Source organism: Nyctibius grandis, chromosome 24 (genome assembly GCF_013368605.1).
Source record: "Nyctibius grandis isolate bNycGra1 chromosome 24, bNycGra1.pri, whole genome shotgun sequence".
Taxonomy (NCBI): Eukaryota; Metazoa; Chordata; class Aves; order Nyctibiiformes; family Nyctibiidae; genus Nyctibius; species Nyctibius grandis.
Window position 1 is genome coordinate 1,151,180 of NC_090681.1, and position 18,747 is coordinate 1,169,926.

General features: G+C 46.0%; 1 protein-coding gene across 1 annotated transcript; it reads right to left on the reverse strand.

Moving 5' to 3' along the window:
- Positions 1-693: 693 nt before the first annotated feature.
- Positions 694-15,819, reverse strand: LOC137673193 (protein argonaute-4). Its single transcript, XM_068417846.1, has 18 exons — positions 15,519-15,819; positions 12,244-12,409; positions 11,786-11,906; positions 10,940-11,121; positions 10,397-10,533; positions 10,182-10,316; positions 9,918-10,005; positions 9,342-9,489; positions 9,143-9,262; positions 8,789-8,917; positions 8,500-8,633; positions 7,539-7,723; positions 7,075-7,234; positions 6,257-6,572; positions 5,885-6,019; positions 5,005-5,106; positions 4,586-4,785; positions 694-4,479 (listed from the first exon to the last, which is right to left on the reverse strand). Exons 1-18 carry the CDS (start codon positions 15,535-15,537, stop codon positions 4,371-4,373), a joined length of 2,586 nt encoding a protein of 861 aa, XP_068273947.1. The 5' UTR covers positions 15,538-15,819; the 3' UTR covers positions 694-4,370.
- Between the last annotated feature and the right edge of the window lie 2,928 nt (positions 15,820-18,747).

Genomic DNA, 18,747 nt, shown 5'->3' on the forward strand with positions numbered 1-18,747 from the left:
GGTGCCGGGGCGAGGACAGGCCGGGCACGGGCTGGCTCGCAGCCATCGTGCCACTGCAGCCCGCGATCCTCCAGCTCCATCCGATGATGGTTAACATGACATCCAGAAGGCACTAGGATAAAGTCAGCCTTCGCTTTCAGGCTCCCCACGCTCGCCCGAGGCTGAGCAATCTCAGCTCCCAAATCCACTCCGTCTCCGCTGCAAAAGAAAAAAAAATTCCAAGCCCGAAGCTGGGGTTTGCTGACGACGCAGGTTATTTTAAGCAATCACGTGTCCCGAGTTCAGAGCTGTCGTGTTCTGGCCTCGTCCAAGAGCTTTTTCTGTCCTTACCCCAGTATTTTTAGTGAAGTACAGTTGTGGGAGGAAACAACACGCCCTCACCTGAAATAGAGAAGATGAATAAGCAAACAGCTCTTGCATTAATTAATTTGCCACTCTAATATCGAATCCCTTCTCCAGGCAGATGCAGGGCCCCGTTGACACCACGTCTTCTCTAGATGTTGCTGTAGGATTTCTGAGAACATTAAAGCTCCCGACCCGTAAGAACATCCCCGCGCTCAGCACGGCCCCAGAGAACGGGTAATTTAAGCCCCCCTTGGAGTATCGCTGAAGATGTCACCCCTGCAGCCTTCTGTCGCTTTCAGAGTCCTGGCACATCAGAAATAAACATGGTGTGGCAATGAGCTCCACAGGTTACACGTTGTGTACAAGTTTTAATTAAAAGTTAAATAATTTAAGACATTTGTTTACAGGCAGCGGTAGCGGTTGCTCACTCTGTACATTGCATTTATTAGACATCAACAAGGAAAAACAGAACATTTGGCACAAGAATGCCAATATATTTTTTTATTATTATTTTTTGGACACATGAACACAAAATATCCCTGCAGGCTAAAAAAAAAAAAACAAAACAAACAAAAAAAGAAATACATTGCAAGTTGTACACGACCAGCATCTTATCGCAACGTGGGGCTGCCAACCCACCCCTAACGGTTTAGAAAGAGTACCTCGTATTGCTATAGACATACATCCAGTCCAGATTTAATAAAATACAATTTTAAACATTACAAGTCTAACCATATAGAAACAAAAATTACATCGTTAAGTCAAAATGAACAAATGCAAACATTTTACATTGAAGTTTCAGCCTCTAGACATAGAAATATGAAAATGTCAATAGCAAGGTATAAGAAAATCTGTAAGTGATATCACAAGATCTTTCCTCCAGTGCACAAGGAAGAAACCTTGCGGTTGAAGCAGTATTGATACAATGCCCTCCAAACCCTGCCTTCCGAAAATGAAAGCAGAGCGACTCCCTTGCTATTGAGCAAGAAGAATCCTACAGCACATCCACAAAGGCAGTTTGGGGGGTGGGTTTGTTACACGCCGGCTCTGAGCCACGGGGCCCTTCCCCAGCGGAAGAGCCAAGCTGCGGGAGGAGGCTGGAGAGCTCCGACGCGTGTGGCTGGGACGTGGAGCACGGTCGCCCGCCCATCGCCGCCTCTCGGGCCCTCGGGCCGCGGGGACAGGCGCTGCGCTGAGCTGCGGTGCTCACAACACTAAAGCCCGGCTGTTCTGACGCTGGGGACGGGCTAACCAGGGATTGCCAGAGCTTGTGCAGAATCCAGCTGGTCACAGCGCAAGCGGAACTCGTTTGAAAATGGGATTTCTGCCTTTTTAATGTCAACCCCCCCCTTCCCCAACTCTTTAAACTTTGCTACATTTAAAATCTTTCACACCACAGAACTAAATGGTGGCCAACAGGCTGTATTTATAAAAAAAAAAAAACAAAACAAAACACCCTAAGAACTACATCTACAGAATGCACATCTTCCCATTGATTGACACATGCAGCACGATTCAGTCAGTCCCAAGGGGTTAATCCAGATCCTCAAGCCCAGCCTCCAGACTTGGGCTCAGACCTGGGTAGGACGGCGCTGCTGAGACCGAGCTCACCGCCACCGCCATGCAACGCCCGAGGCGACGGCACGGCCCCCTCTGCAGCAGGGCTCGGGCTCGGGTTCTGGCCCCGCGCCGCAGGGCTCGCCCAGGGCCAACGATCCGCCTGGTCTGAGCTTCAATATTCAGTCTGGTCACAGGCAAACGCAGGAGCAGCTCTCGCTTCACTCAATCTGAACTAGGAGTGCTTGGCACTGGACAACTAACTAACCGGTGATAAAATTAAGCATTTCTTATGCACCTGGATTAAACCAGTCACATTCTCGCCTAGTGCACAAACTCAAAACAGCGATCTTTGATCCTAGAACCTAAAAAGGGCGCTCAGGTTCTTTTCAAGGTGCCAAAGTTCTCCACGTGTGTTGGGTCAGTCAGAGTTCATTCTAAAAAGGGTTTTTTTTGTGTTCTCCCTGAACGAGTACTGAGAAAAGCAGCCACCTAGCTGAAGCAGCGGTCAGTCTCCCACCCACATGTCCTGATTTTATTACACAAGTGAGGTATTCTTTAAAAAAAAAAAAAAAAATCAAAAAACTAAAAATAATCTTTTTTTTCCCCCAATCTAAACCTGTCCACGGTACGTGCCAGGAGCAGAGTTTGCTTCAGTCCCATTTTCAACAGAAAAGGAAAAAGTTTAAACTTAATTTAGTGAGACGTACTACTTGAAAGGAGGTTATAAAACTGTTTGAAGACTACATTCAGTGTACTCTGGTACAACTGAAAAAAACAGCATTTAGAAATGTAAACTTTAATTTATTTACAAGCTTAAAGACTGAAGGAAACAGCATTTCCTATTGCTGAACTTTTGAGGGGGCTGGTTCCTAAGCTTTGGAACAGCAGACAACTTAGCAGCAAACCCCACACGAGTATCAGAGACCACAGTGCAATCGTTGGACTTCTCAAACTTGTGTTATCAAAGCAGCGGCGTTGGCTCTGCTCGGTTTAGGAATAAGCTTTTAATCTGCCCTAACTCGGGTTAACGCTAAGAGGAACCCAGCCTTAACGGACTACGTTCGTGGGTTCCAAGAGCATTCAGTGAAACCAAGCCCCTCTTCTTTGTTACACGTTGCAGCTGGAAAAAGCCAAGCGGATTAAAAAACCCTAATTTCTAGGCTGGGACAGAATCAGAATCGAGACTCACACTGGTTAAACATGCTGCCGATGCAGTTGTGTGCGCAACCTGGATTCCCAGGGAAAAAACGTTTAAAATGCTGGTACGAGTCCTTAGGTTGCCTGTCACGCAATACACAGACTGTACAGACTGGCAAGCCTTTCCTACACCTAACACCAAGTTTCCGAGCTTATAAAAAATGTTGTAGACAGGACACCAACAGTGAATATAAAACAGTTAAAAATAATTCTTAAAAAAAGCATGGAAGTGTGTCTTTCCTCATTAGTTTCAGAAACTGCCAAATTGGGTGTTCAGAAAATGACACGAGGATGTTGGTTAAACTCATGCACAATCCTCAGCTAGAAAATTACACTGTTGGGAGGGGCTTAAAAAACAAATATTTATTGCCAAAGTTAAACCTTCTATGAGAAAAAAGTTTTAAAATCACTTAGATTTATCAAACCACACAGCAGCATAAAGTGGGCACTTTTGTAAAAGTTTGCAAAATACCTAAAAGCTAATTTTTTTTTTTTTTGTTTTTATCATTTTTAGAGGGGGAAACGATGGTTCAGTACTTGTTACGATACCATGGCAGTATTTTTTGTAACCATTACAATTAAAATCTACTGACAGGCATCACTATCTGGTTATATTACACATTCACGGAACAAGAACCACCTATTTGAACTCGCAGTATAGTGCAATTGCTTTGCAGCCCAAGTCTGCAGAGATTAAAAAGATAATTAGTAAAACCGACAAAAAACTGCAATACCTGTGAAAGTTATGCTCGTTAAAAGGCATTTACAGTAGTGAAGTCTAAAATCTCCATTAAAAAATCTATGGCCCCACACAATAGAACAATTACATTTAACTGGAGTAAAACATTTTGCCATACTCTGCATACTCACGAAGCAGGGCACGAAGACGGGAACCGGTCGTCGTGATAACGAATGGGATGAGAAGATAACTTAAGAAGGATAGCTAGCAAAATACTCAATAGAAACCTTTCGTGCCAAGTCCTTTAAAAATTTCAGGATGGTCGGCCTTTTGCGCTTTGAGGTAAAAATTCAGTCCAATGCATCAGAAAAGACAGTCTATGAATTCCTATTACATAAAACAACGAAACAAATGGCTCAATTGTGTTGGTGCATCAGACGTTGCTGTGAAGTACAGATTCAGTGCGACTGTTCAGAGCTGCTGGTAGTGGGCAGCCTGAAATAAACCGGGCCCTGGCTAGAGCAGTAGGCATTCAAAACATTTCAGGACTGCGTGGGTTGTTGGTTTTGCCTCATCTTCCCAGATGCTCTCAAGCAAAATACATGGTATGCTGAGTATCGTGGTGAATCTGCACTGCCTTTGCCAGAGCCTGGGGATCGCGGCCGTTGCTCTGTCCTGACACGTGGCTGCCTTCAGCGCTGGAAAAACGCAGACACATACAGAGAATCATCAACAATTGGGCCAGGCAGCGTATAATTCAAGTCCACTAGCTGGCTACCAAGAGGACGAGGCACAGTTCCTTACCTGTCATGATCCTTGTCCACCAGATGGTACCTGGCCCTAAACGCCACCAGCCTGGCGTAGTAGGCAGGAGCTGGAATAGAGACCGACCGTGTACAGCGGACATACGTGTGACACAGCTGATAGGTCAACAGCTGCAGCTCGTCTGCGGTGAAACAGTTGTCGTCCCACAAGACCTGGTAGTGGGAGGGCCGGCTGGTTCCCTGGGGAGAACAGAGGGGCAGTCAGCTGGAGAGCACCGACAGAAACAGAGGCGGCACCCGAAGGCTGTGCCCTCTATGAGCGCACCGAAGAGCAAGCGCCAACCAGGCCCTGAACTGATGCGGCTCTAAGCCAAGCTATAAATAGGAGCAACATTACTCATCGGGACAAGTATAAGGGTTTAGTTCCAAAGCCTGAGCACAGCAGAGCTGAAACGTTACCTGAATTCCTGCATGGCTACAGAGGTAAAAGTCAAACTCAGAAGGATGCGTGATCGTGCTGTCCACAGTAGTGCCTGCTGGTACGTTGCCGCTCTTACCCACCTATGGAGGAAAGTTTATTATTAGCCCATGGGTTTTTTTGGAAGTGACCCAAAATACCTCGTAAGGTAGGCTCTACTTAAAGCTGTTTGAGAATTTACTGCTCAAAAAGGTGGAAAAATATTAAGGTCACTTACACAGGAGGAAAGAAAATGTTCCCTGAGAGTTCATTTTTAGAAACTTCACCAAATCCAGTTGGTGTGTCAGAGAAAAACAGAAGACTTGCCAGTACCATTAAAATGGCAGAGTGGGATAAAGCCTACACAAGTAATTCAGGATCTGAAAATGCAGGTTTTCTGAAATAAATCTATTTCATACCCGTGTTTGCACTCACACCCCAGAGATCTGTATTTTTTAAGCAAACCTGAGATCAAGAACTTTCCTAAAAAAACGTTCCTCAGTTGGCTCATGGCTTTGTGGCACAGAAAAATCTTACAGATGCATCTACAGACAGAACAGGCAACCAACTGAACAACCAGGCCAGTTTATAGTCAGGAATCCCAGACTATGGCTCCAGATACACAAACACAGGGATACAGAGTACGCCTACTCCAAAAGGGGCCGGGAACAAGCTGTTCCATCTGACCACTCGATCTAGAGTAATAAAAAAAGGGGAGGAACTGGTTATTTTGGTAGAGAAAGCCTGTTACTGCACAGAACTGCTACTGCTCGCACAGATTAATTCAGTTTTAGCGGGCAACATGGATACCACCCCACTTAACCAAACAATCTCACTTCCCTGTTGCCATCACCACCTCCTTATGCAGTCAACATTACTTGCCCTTTCAGTTTTGTCAGCACAGAACAGCCGGGTGTGATGCCTTTTCTGCACAACAATGTAGGTTATTCCTGGTCTATAATCTTCTTCCAGACTAATACAGGCCTTCCGGATTGCTATCAGTTCTGGCCAAGCTACCTGGAAATAGAAAAGTCAACTATTAGGTGCTGAATTCAGTACATATTATTTTCATTTTTTCCGTGTACAAATGCCACTTCGTAAGGAACATGATCAGACAGGATAACTGCACGCTGTGCTTGCCCAGGAAAACTCAATGAAACTGTTAATTGTCCCCTTAAGAAATGCAATCCACATAAATACATTTATTTTCAAGGGCCAATCCCTTTTCACAAGCAACAAGAAGTCAGACAATACCTGCTTCATCTGTCCTTCTGACACTCCCCCTCTGTAGTAAATGATCCTCGTGGGCTTGAAACGAGTGGATTTGTAAAACTGGATCAAGAGTTCTCGCACCATGTTAGTCAGGTCCTGTATCACCTCCTGACTGTACAGCAGCTCCTGGGAGGTCTCCTGGCGGGAGGTCTGCACGCGCACCGTCGCGCAGTAACGGCTGGGGTGCCCGTCCATGCTGCCTACCACGGCAGCTATGGAGGGCTTCTTTCCATCCCCAGCAGGAGGGTGAGTGACATCTGCTCCCAAAAAGATCACTGGCTGCTGGAACACCGAGGGCCTGTTTAATACGATTAAAGTTTGTTAAATAATAACAATAATAATACAAAGAAGGGGGGGTGAGGAAGGAAAAAAAAAATTACAACCAAGGAAGTGAAAAGGAAAGGACCAAAGGCAAAGGCACAAGCATTTATCACAAGTCACTCTTATCCACTCCTTTTCTTTCAATTTGGAAGGAAATACAGTACGCTCAAGGAGGTGGCAAGAGGAAAAGGCAATCTAAGTGAATTCAAAGGCAGGAAAAAGAGACATGGCAAAAAAAAGCCTTTGTGAGCTTGTTTTCACACACGCTGCTGGACGGCGCTAACACTAGCGATGATCCTCAGCACAGGGCTTACTAGGCAGGTTCTGAATGCAGAACCATCCTTCTCTGTCCACTTCACACTGTGGGTATTTCTAAAGCACGTAATATTTTGAACGGTATCATTGTAGCGAACAAAACAAAATGACACTGTTTTGCTTGACAAGCCAGACTTCAAGGAGAGCTTTAGATTTAATCTCACCTTTGATGAGGTACAAGCACATTGTTGATTCCGCCAAGCTTTGCATTTATCTTCAGACACAGGTTGGACAGCGTTTGTGGTGAGGTTTTTACCACATTCTTTACCTGAACACACTGAGTGGCCATTCCTAGAAGAGTGTCACCAACCCGCTTTACTTCAGCTGTGACAGAAAAAGCAGTTAGTGGTTCCCATTACCTGAACAGTCAGTAGTTCCATCTGCTTTCTCTTTTTTTTTTTCCCCCCAAATGTTATGGTAATTCAGATCCTTAAAAGTTCACCAACAAAGGTTCGGTTCGCCCTTTGGTAACACACAGGTACTCCAGCCAGTCCTGACAAACCCATCTCCAAAACCCCCTTTTAAACAGAACATACTGCCTGCTCTGCCTGCTCCCTACCCCGAAGTGCACAGTAAGATGCCCACTTGCCCTACAGCTAATTAACACTTCACAGCCTCTCCTCCATACCATACACAGGCGTCTTGCCGGGCAGAATCACCACGATCAGCTGCAGACCAACATAAGTGAGTTTTAGGTGTTTAAACATGGGCTCCACGCTGTCTGCACCCTGGGCGTATTTGCAGAAACAGGGCTGCCCTTGGATGGGCATCCCCGCATCCTTGGAGATCTTGCGCAGCTGGTCAGTGAAACTCCTGTCAATGAAATACAAATGGATTTTGTCCTGGCTTTTTCACCACGTTTCACTTTGCTGTTAATTAAGATCTAAGCTATTTCAGCTGTTTCACAGCACTTCCCATTTGACACTACAGTAATTACTTTGTAGCAATTCTATCACTGTAAGAAACTCATTCTACTCCTGTTGGAGGACATTTCCTATGCCTCTGTTTCTGAATTTTAGAAGTCTTGGGGAAACAAAACATACATTCGAGTTGAACATTCTGAGACAGATTCCCAAACTAATACTGATGCTCTGGTAGGTTTTTACTCATCTACCAAACTTATCTGAGCATTATTGCAGCCATGATTTCCGCTGAACATTTCAGTGGTTCACACAGCCTCTATCTTTAGGATTCTGTAGAGTAATTTGAAGGACAGGGGAAAAAATGTGGCCTATGTTGCCTGGGAGGCAGTAAAGGTTAAGAAAAAAAAGTAGTTCAGGTTTTAGAATGAACTACCAGCATCAGTTATTTGTAAAAACAACAGAATACAAGCGGAATGCAGTCTCCAGAGGAGGAAACACAGCCTCAGTGGTAAGGGAATTAATGCCTTTCCTAGCTGGCCAATTAGCTTATGAACTTTGTTGTAGTCTCCTCCCAAACTGTAAACATTTAAGACACTGCAGAACTGTCATTTCCTCTTTTTACTATTAGATGCACTAGAATCAACTTATATTGCGTATCACCTTCCAGAAATACAAGGAAAATAAACCTTGAAATAAGTATCCTGAATAAAGAGAAAAAATACTCACTTTAGTAAGTCTTCCCTGCATTGTTTTTGAGGAGCAAAACAGGCAACAGCCCAAACTTTAATCTCAATGCCAGCATAGAACTGTTTCCCTCTCATGTCCCACACACCTTGGTTTGGTGTGGCCACAGTCTTGTTCTAGGTAAAAACCAAAGGCAAATTAAAAATAAAATGTCGCTTTGACTATAGCTGAACAGTGCTCATACAAAGAAAGCCTTACGAGAAGACACAGGGAGTGCTTAATGAATTTAAATAACCTCAGGACGAGGTATTTTACAAGATGGAAAACTCACCCTGCCTCCATACTGCAGCATTGGTGCTGGCAAAACTCTGCCTGTCAGCTCCGTCATTTCGTTATGGACAACAATACCAAACTCCTTCAGGTACGGGTCAGGTCCACCCACCATACTGTTACTTTTCACCTGGTGACAAGAAAAGTATTTATGTGACACACGTAATGCTTCAGGCAGCTCTGTCCTCTTTGCCATGAATAGGCCTTCTATTTAAAAGGATTTGTTTTAAGTCAGTCAGGTTTTTGAACTTCTGCAGTTCTTGGTCATTCTGCTATCATCACGTACGCTACAATGCTTCTGGAGGAGCCACAAGAAGCAACAAACGGAGACTGTTCAGCTGGAAAAAGCACTCACTAGTCTGCTGATTTCTTCCTGTCGGTCTGGCGCAGATCTTGCAGTTGCTTTTATCATAGTCGACGTCTGATTGTCCGTTAGCTTCTTGATACATCTCTGGCCTGCCACGATGTTACACACCTACACGGGAACAGCAGAGGTGGCGTGACACCGTGTAACGGCGGATGCACCGCGATGCCAGAGGGAGCGAGACTCTTACCTCAAGCGGTAAGTATGTGTGTTTCTGCTCCTGCCCTACTTGGAGACAGGGAAGGTGAGGATATTTTAGCTGCAGACTGTACTTCTGCTTAAAATACTGAGCTACTGTACACTCCATAGCCTGCCCATTTTCCAGCTGCAGAGGAAACCTATAAAGGACATTTGTTCTGGTTAGACTTTTCAAGATTTTTTTTTTTTTAACAGGAAAAAATGGTATGGAAAAATCTATTCCAGACTGGAAATGCTGGAAACATTTATTTTCCTTAGCTACTGGATCTGTGCTTTATGAAAAGATTTTATAGACTATAGTCTGAATTTTTCAGAGCTATTTTTAAAATTATAGCTTTTGATAAGTATGTTTGAAAGTCAGGACACAGCTTCAATTTTCCTGTGTTGAAGGAAATAAAGCAGTGGTCTAAACCCACACTATTCCTCTACTCCACAAAGACTAAACATTCTTGTAAAGCCACACAGCTGCTTCACCTCCAGAATCAATTATTCTTTCATAAACAATGTACCCAGTATATCAAAGAGGTTCAAGATTTTAAAATTTGCCAGAAAGTGCTTGTATACGTACGTCTGATGACTGGCTGGTCGCCGAGTAACATTGCAAACTCGGTATTTTCTCTTCATCTGGCCACAGTGGGTAACCTCTACTTTTAGACCTGAAAACCCAACACAAGTGTCATGTAAATAAATTCAAGCATCTGAGTCACCTTTGAGAAGGATGAGGGCAAAAAGGCACAGGCCAGCTTCCCAAGTGCTTTGCCAATTTTCATTACAATGTAACATGAGCAGGTTTCCAGTATTTTGTTGCAGCAGCTTTAGAACAAGCCTTTACCTCTGATTTCTTTGGTAAATTTGACACGCTGGGAGTCCGTAAGAGGCTTGGTTTGTTCATTGATGTTCTGAATGTCCAAGACCTCACACATGAACTCAATGATAGGCTGGGCACGATAGAAAGCAGTTGCTGACACTAAGATAAAAAAAAAAGAGGACATTTAATTTAGAAGCAGCAAGAACTCTGTTACATTAGCGAGACAATCTCCTACATACCATCAATGTTGAGCATCATGTTCCACATGGCAGGCCTGACCGACTGGTGGAAACCGAACCAGACCTCCCTGCCACCACCCAGAGGGTGGTAATAACCTTCAGGGGGGGAGAAAAAGGAGCGACCCACAGGAGTGTACCTGAAAAAAAAATATGACAATGAATACTTTGGTCATTCCTTCCTGATACACCTTTTTACATCCATGCTTATAGTGTTTAAAAGTACAGTAAATTTCTACAGCACGTTAGAACTGTTAGAGCTATCTCATGGCAAGCACACAAAGCCTTTACCAACAGTGCAGCTGGAAAGGCTATAGCAAATTCCTGCTAGAAACATGACCAGCAGATACAAGGCCTGAGTTCGGATCAGATTTCCTTATTCTAGTGCAAATTTGTAAGGCAGGCGTTGAATTACACAACCACGTCCCTCAGCCCTTCTACCGCAAGAAAGTGCAACAGCAGTAGAACAGCAGCAAGTAATAACCAACATAAACGTTAAGACAGATATGAGATTAAGGCAGTCAGGAAGGCACCGACTGTACCCACCTCATGGAGGGAAGGTGCCGTGTGATTACGTCAAGCGCCTGTACAGAATCTTCAGGAACTTCGTTCAAGTGCCCTGCCAGAGCTTCCAGCAGCAACTGAAGGCTGACGACTGACACCCACTGAATGGATACTTTAAACGTCTGGTCCTTCCCCTCTCCTGGAAGTGTCACCTCCATATCCACCTGACAGAGCCAGAACAGAATTAAGCACAAGCTTTTGTTATGGATTGCAGACTATCACAACACTAAGCAACGTTAAATTTTCCTCCTAGGTATCCTTTGAATCTCTATTTTTGACAATTAGTTTGTGTAATTCTCTTAAAATATTACAGATGGTCTCCTTAGGATTTCAAAAGCTTTAGTCATCTGAGAAACTGCACTGAGGTATCCTTAAGTGTAAATTTTAAGCAGTAATTAGTACGGTGACATCAAAGCTCTGGAAAACTGTGAGTCATTTTTTTTAAGTCAGTCAATTAATAGCGAGACATCTTGTGAACCAAACGGGAAGGCAAAAAAAAGCCTTTTGGTCAAAAAGGAAAACACAAATCTCAGAGTTCTAACACAGTCCTTGAGATTATTCTGCCACATCAGCCCAAAGCGTAAACGTGAACTCATTTTACACATTCCTCGTGGCACTGTACCAGCAACAACCAGAACCCAAAGATGACAAACTTCAGTAAAACACCAGTAAGCTCCTAGAGATCCCTGACTGGCACTGCCTGTCAGTTCCAAGACTATACTAAAACTCGTGACAGTATTTTGGGTTTATGTCAAGAAAAGAACACTTTTCAAATGACACTGTGACAGTTTCCCAAAGAAACTTAAAGCTGCTTATAGTAACACTTACTCTATCCCGGCCAATAGGTAAGGGGTGTGCAGTGTACATGTTCCGTTTCCCATCGTATCCAGGCTGCCGATCGCCAAATATCTGCATCTTGAAGTGTCTCACCATAGTATCCACCACCTCTCTACAGAGGGATTTATCGAGTTAGGTTGAAGAACAGAAAATCCAGCAACAGTCTGATACAGTTTAAAATTCCTTTTTCACATTTTCTTAAATGAGCAAGGTAGGAGAAACAACAAGTCAACATCAGGAGTTGTAAAAGTCTCCTCCAGATTAAGACACCTAAGTTTCACCATACAGGTGAAACAAGGAGAATATTCTATTATAGCTCACTGAAAAGCAACTGCTGCCCAGAGCACAAACCTCCCCTGGCCTTCAGCAGACGGGGAATTTCGAGGATGTAGATTTCTTAAATTGAGGCACATTCACTTTTTAATTTTTTTTTATTAAACAACTCATACCTGTTCACTCTTCGGGGGCGTTTTTCTGGTTTGATATCTACATCATAGTGATAAACATCAATCTTGGGGATCTGAACCTGAAAATGATTGGCCAGGAGGCGGATGGGCTTCCCAACAGTTCCCAGGCCTGGGCGACGGGGTGGCTGGAAAAGGCTTGCCGGGGGCCCTAGGGAAGTCAAACAAACAGGTATGAGATGTAATTGATCGTTCAGTGCCGTCTCCTTCCAGGTGTACTTTAGCTGACTTTCTGACAGGGCAGAAAGAAATCTTCAGTAGCTTTCGGAGGTTGCAAATGGAGGTGTTCCAGGTGGCTCAGCCTTCCAGCTGCTTGGACTTTCCAGGTAAAAAAAAACGTGTCCCCTAAAGCACATATTCATTCTCAAAATTTTAGTGACATTTATTCACGACTGTGGTTATGAACTTCAGAGAGTCCTTGAGATGGGGTACAACCATTTACATATTATGTATTTTTATGTAATGTAAAGATAAATATATTCCTACCACCATTTCTACAACCAGCCACACCAGCCACATTTTTTCATTGTTTTCACTATAGGCTTAAAGTTCAGATGTTAATGATTGTCACTCTTGGCATACTTAGGACATACATCCCCAATTTTTATCTGAAAATTGTTAGTACCTGGAAATGGGTAAGGGATATTTTTATTCTAAACTAAATTAAAAACATATTTCCGTATTGAATCTAAGCTAAAAGAGTTTTGTCGTTTCCTTTACATTGTGAACACATCACTTTTGTTAATAGTGAAATACTTTTCCCCTAGAGTGCAATTTCAGCCAATTTAAAATTCCAACACGAAGAAAGGAGGAAAGGTTTAGGCTTTCTTCTAAACAGAAGAGTATGGGAGAAAGTATAAAGAAAGGTACAGACTCCTAACAGATGTGGAGAAAACTTATTTGGACAAAAGTAAGAGCTTCAGGAACAGTTCTAAGGAGGAAATTATTAAGAGGCTTAAAAAAGTACTCACATGCAAGCTAATCACTAGTTAAGTCTTTAGTTAACTTCCTCAAAGTGTTAAGATTTGTGATACATGTTAATAAGATTAAACACTTTTAAAAAAAAACTATCACAGCCTCCGTTGACACTGCACATAAAGCAAACTGAATTTGTGTATTTTCATGGGTTTTGTCTGTATCTGCCAGTGCTTGGTGTGATCTAAGTTTCTTCCCTCTGTTGTAGAGCAGCAAAGGAGGGGGAAAAAGTATTACAACACAAGAATGCCATAATAAAGCAATCATAAAACTTAGGGCAAATTGAGTATCACAAGACTGTGTCAGCCTGCCAGCACCCATTTCAGTCAAAGGCTCAGAGTTTATACCAGGAGGGAAGAGGTAGACAAGGGGAAGATGAAACTCCTACTTGGGTACACTTTAGGATGCAGCAATAAACTTTTAACACAATCCTAAACTAAACCCAGGACCAAATCCAAGGAGCCTCCTACACTGGGTTTACAAGCCATCCAAAGGCTACATTACCAGTTAAACTTACCGGCCTGAGGACACTAACTCCAGAACACATCTGAGCAGAAGTAACGCTCAGAGTGTGTAGGCAGCTGCAGCCCACTCCACACGTCAGCTGCCCACAGCTGCAGCAGCAGGGTGGCTGCCGGGGCCACAGACAGCCCACGCGGCACATCACGGGCTCCGCGCCCGCCTGACTAATCGCAGGCATCCAGGAGGAGCTCGCGACGCCGTAGTGAAACCGGTTGTGAGGTACAGTTAGTGCTGTAAAAAACTACAGCTGTCTGGACAAGCGTGAAGCATCAAGGGCAATCAAAGTTTGCTGTGCTTGTTTGGATACTAGAGAGATGATCCATTAATCCCGTGCTAATTAGTCTGAAGTAAGTGCAGGCACTGACCTCCTGCAAGAGATTAAATGACAACTATATTTACCCATTTTCCTCCCTCGGTATTGACAAGTTCTGTAAACAGGCATGGCAACGCTGACCTCGGTCTGTTTTGATCAAAGGAGAAAAACCTGACATCATCTCCTTCCTAAAGTTATTTCTCAGCGGATTCCAGAGAACAAGCTACGAGCTGCTTTCCCATTTGAAGCCAGGCTGCCCTGCAAGTCACACGGATTTTATCAGGATTTTTACTTCATCAGCCTGACTCAGGTTATATGTGCTGTTACTCTTTCGTCTACTCTGTGTCGATTATGTACCAAGCACCCTCAACCAAGTTACTTCAGACAGGAAGCAGTTGTACAAAACTAAAAGAGGATCTACAGCTGGAAGTCAGCGAGGACACGCTCCATCACACACACATACAGCAGACCCTCCGAGTCAGCCCTCCGCTATCTTAAAATCTGGATTCTTCTGGAATTGCACCTTTGTGTCAATAAACATTTCCTATCGCACCAAAATTAGCGCTACTTCGATTACACCAGCAGTCTGAACGGCAACTTGTTGGATAAGATATGCAGACCACTTAGGTCAAGTGATATCTTGCAGATATTTGATAGAACAATCATGGAATAAAACACAAATAGGAAAATGGCACATGTGAAATACCACCAATATTTAACCAAAGTCTGCTAAAAAAATAACGTCCGTATTTTCAGAAAGCATCACCTCAAGCTCTTAATAACGGCGCAATGTCAAAAATAAAACTTACTCTCGCACAGCTGACAGGAGGGAGCTGCAGGGAGCACACTGCCGTGTACATCTGGAGACACGCGTGTGTCTCCCCGTCTCCTCGCTGCCCTGTCCCGCTCACCAGCCGTGCCCAGCCCCGCCGCCCCCGAGGCCGCGTCCTATTTACTGCCGGGATGGCAAGTCACCCGATAGCCCGGGCAGGGCACTGCCACCGCAGGCAGCGACCAGCTCGGCAGGCGCGTTCCAGGCACACGCAGATCTCTCGGCAAGTTCAGCGACCTGCTGCAGTTCCTCTTTAAAGGGAAGCGCCCGGCGGCTGCCAAAACGCCTCCGAGCCCGCTCGCGTGTCAGCCGCCGCAGGAGGCCTGCTGCGGGGCCACCCGCGGCCCGGCCTGCGGCACAGCCCGGTCCGCCCGCCCCAGGCCGCGGCGGCTGCCGGCCCGGCCGCGACCGCCCGCGGATGGCGGGGTCAGCCCCCGCCGGGGCCGGCCGCCTCCTTCCCCGCGCTGTCACGGCCCGCCGGGCCCGGAGCCGGGTCAGCGGCGGCGGCGCCGGGCCCGCGCCTGACAGGGCCGGCGCTGACCGGGACCCGCCAGGCCGCGGCCGGCCGGGCCACCCCCCCGCCGCGGGCCGCCCCCTCCGCGCCCCCGCGGCTCTTACCGGGTCCCAGCGCTTCCATGGCGGCGGCGGCGGCCTCGCTGCGGTCCCCCCCGGCCCCGACGACCGCCCCGGGCCCCGCCGCCGGCCCCGCCGCCGCCGCGTAGCGCTTGATCTCGGGAATATTGGCTCCGGGGTGGGGGCCCGACGCGGGAACGGGGGCGGCGGCGGCGGGGCGCGGGGAGGAGGACGAGGAGGAGGGGGGGGCGCGGCGGGGAGCGGTCCCCGCGCTCCGCTTCCCCGAGCGGCGGCGCAAACAATCCCCCCGCTGCGCCGCCGCCGCCGTGCCCGCGCGCGCCCCCGCCGCCGCCAGCACGCGCCCGAGGAGGAGGAGGAGGAGGAGGAAGAGGCCCCTCCACGCTGCCCGGCGCCGCCGGCTCGCGCACGCGCGCCGCCCCCTGCCGGCGGGGGCGCGCACGCCGCCCGCACCCTTTCCACGCCGGCGCGGCCCCGCGGCGGCAACAGGTGACAGTGACGGCGGCGGCTTCCCGCGCGCGGCCCCGCCCCGCGCCTCAGGGGGCGGCGGGAGGCGCGGCCCCGGCCCGGGTCGCTCCCCCGGTGCCGGTCGCTCCCCTCCTTCTCTTCCCCGCTCCCAGAAGCCGACATCTGCTCGCAGGTTTAATGATTAACCGAGCGGTGACGGGCAGCTCGGGCACGCGCCGCGACAGCAGCTCCGCGGGCGCCTTCCAGCCCCGAAATGGGGAACTCGCCCAGCTTAATTAATTAATTACCGCCTGAACAACTTCCTGTGCCAGCCCTAACGCGATTTAAACCACCTGAAAATACAGCATTTGTGAAAGTCGGGCGAATCGCTGGACATGGGCCACCTCAGGGCTCTGACCTGGACCCGCACGGCCCCGCGGGCTGGGGCATCACCTCACCACGGGCCCTGCTCCCGCTGCGGTCGCTCGCCCTGGGCTGGGTTTCAACCAGCACCGGCAAAGGAGGGGGCTCACAGACAATAAATTTGTCTTTTTTAAAAAAAGCCAACAGCCCTTAAACAAGGGAGTTGCTGACTTTTCGCCTTTTTAAGCAGCTTATGCTGTTTTAGTGAGCTGCTCCCTTCACGCCCCTCAGGTTCTGTTTAGCCAACAATTCTCAGCTGACTCACAAGAAGGTCAGAAGTTAAAAACATTTTATAAATAATAAATGCCGAGTCCATTTTATTTGCCTTTTTTAACCTGCAGGGTTGATATTTTCGAAGTCGAAACATCAAAACCCTGTTTTAAAATTAAATGAAATCCGAGATTCCCATACAATTGCCTGACACCAGTTGACACTTAAGGGTTTAAGGACACTTAAAAACACCAGTTTTACAAGACCAGTAACAAAACCCCATGATGTCTGGCAACATTTCCATGCTATTATTCAGCATATCTATGTATAAAAACCATGTATGTAGAGCTACGCAAATAGTACTTTAAAAAAAAACAAAGATACAATCTCTACCTCAAGAAATCTGCAATACAAAGGCTTGGTCCTGTAAGATGCTGAGTATGACAACTCAAGCCTATACTTACTGCATTATAAATTCAAAAAAGTCAGCAAAGCAATTAACTTGATAAATATTATGTACACATTGAGGCACCCTGACTGCCCAAGCAGTCAGAACCTTATTTCAATATGTTAACCCCCCCTTACATTGAAAACAGCTACGGGTTTCCAGTGGTGAGACCTAATTTGGTTATGACAGAAAATAGTTATGACAGGCTCAGTTCTGAAGATTTGCTTCTAAACATCTTGCCTGCTAGAAGCTGTGGAAAGAGTATGTTATTCAGTAAAAAATAGATTAACAAACTAGCTTTTAAAAAATGACTGGTTTAATATGGTACTTTATCCAGTGCTAAAAAAAAAAGCTTGAATTTAGTTTAGAATCCCCTTAATGGCAAACGTTTACCAAGAGTTACCTATTCCGTGAAACTGCCTTTGTGCCAGCTGTAACAGAACTCGGGATCAGAAATAACCTCCTAGGGCAGGTAGCTAAGCTTTTTACCACCTTTTTCTTGCCAGCTGACTCTCAAAACTACTCCTAACATAGCAATGAGATGACAGCCTTGAGTGAGTACAATAAACTGTTTGCTCGTATTTTTTTTTTTACTGGCAGACTACCTAGAAAGATCCCCAAATTCCAGGAATTCCCAGTGCAATGCCACCACCCTCTTTGCACGGCCAGTTACCAGTTGGAGAACAGCATCAGGAAGCAAAGCTCTGCACAGTTACTGCTTCTTCAGCAAGGAACAGTGTGTTCTGCAGAAAAAGGACAGATAGCCTTAAATAGTAGCTGAGTATGTTTTGTTTACATTTGCACAACAGTCTAAAAACACCAAGGTTTTATTTATTCACAAAAGTGAACACCTTTTTTAAAAGCAGGTAATTTTGTTTGTTACTAGAATCGAGGATTGTTTTTTCTCGTATTTCTCTGACTCTATGTAGTAGGTTAGAGGCAGTATCTTAATTATATGGATTAATGGTGGTTTTGTAGAGCCAGCATCTGTCCCCCCCATTACTAAGTAATAATTATTGAATTACTGATGCTCCTGTAGCAGCTACAGGAAAACAGAATCGTACTGTGATGGTTCCAGTGGATTTCAGGGACATTTGCTTTTCTCACTTCTGTTCTCAGTCTCGTTGGCTCTATGGGAACTATTATAGTAGATTAGTCCATCTGCTCCTTAACCCCCACAAAACTGTGGCTGGTACCAAACACTCCAGAACACACATTTTTTTTCTAGGCTTGCCTTCAGTGACAGCAGATTACTGCTGTTTGACTTGGAAGAAAAAAACATTACTGTAGCAGTACGTTCTACAAAGCAAACGTAATGATGAAAGAGTGCCAAACACCCATAACTCCAGCTCAGAACAAGGTCCCTGGCACTCACCCCAGCTGCCTGCTCTCCCTCCAGCTGTCAGCAGTAGGATATGGGTTGCAGACACCCCTAGAAGTTCCAAGTTCTGGGGAGGGAAAGAAGAGGTGACACACACCTCACAGACCACTTAAACCTGAGCAAACCATTCTGTGTTTTTCCACAACTTCCTACAGTTGTGGAAAAGCCTCTTGAGCATCAGGGTTGAGCTCAACCTGCCATCCTTTCCCCTCACTGGCAGAATTAGGGCCCTACATACCACAGGCTTAGTGGTGTCACATGGCAGCAGCACTTTATATGGAGCAGATGTAGAGAAATGGGTTGAGGAATGAGACTTCTCTCTGCTCAGTCATCCATACTCACCAGCC

What these genes read in the sequence shown, in the direction of transcription:
- LOC137673193 (XM_068417846.1), bottom strand. An exon ending in TGCAGGGAAGACTTACTAAA is followed by an intron (nt 7,724 to 8,499) that starts GTGAGTATTTTT and finishes TTTCATTGACAG; the next exon opens with GAGTTTCACTGACCAGCTGC. An exon ending in CGGCAAGACGCCTGTGTATG is followed by an intron (nt 7,235 to 7,538) that starts GTATGGAGGAGA and finishes TTTCTGTCACAG; the next exon opens with CTGAAGTAAAGCGGGTTGGT.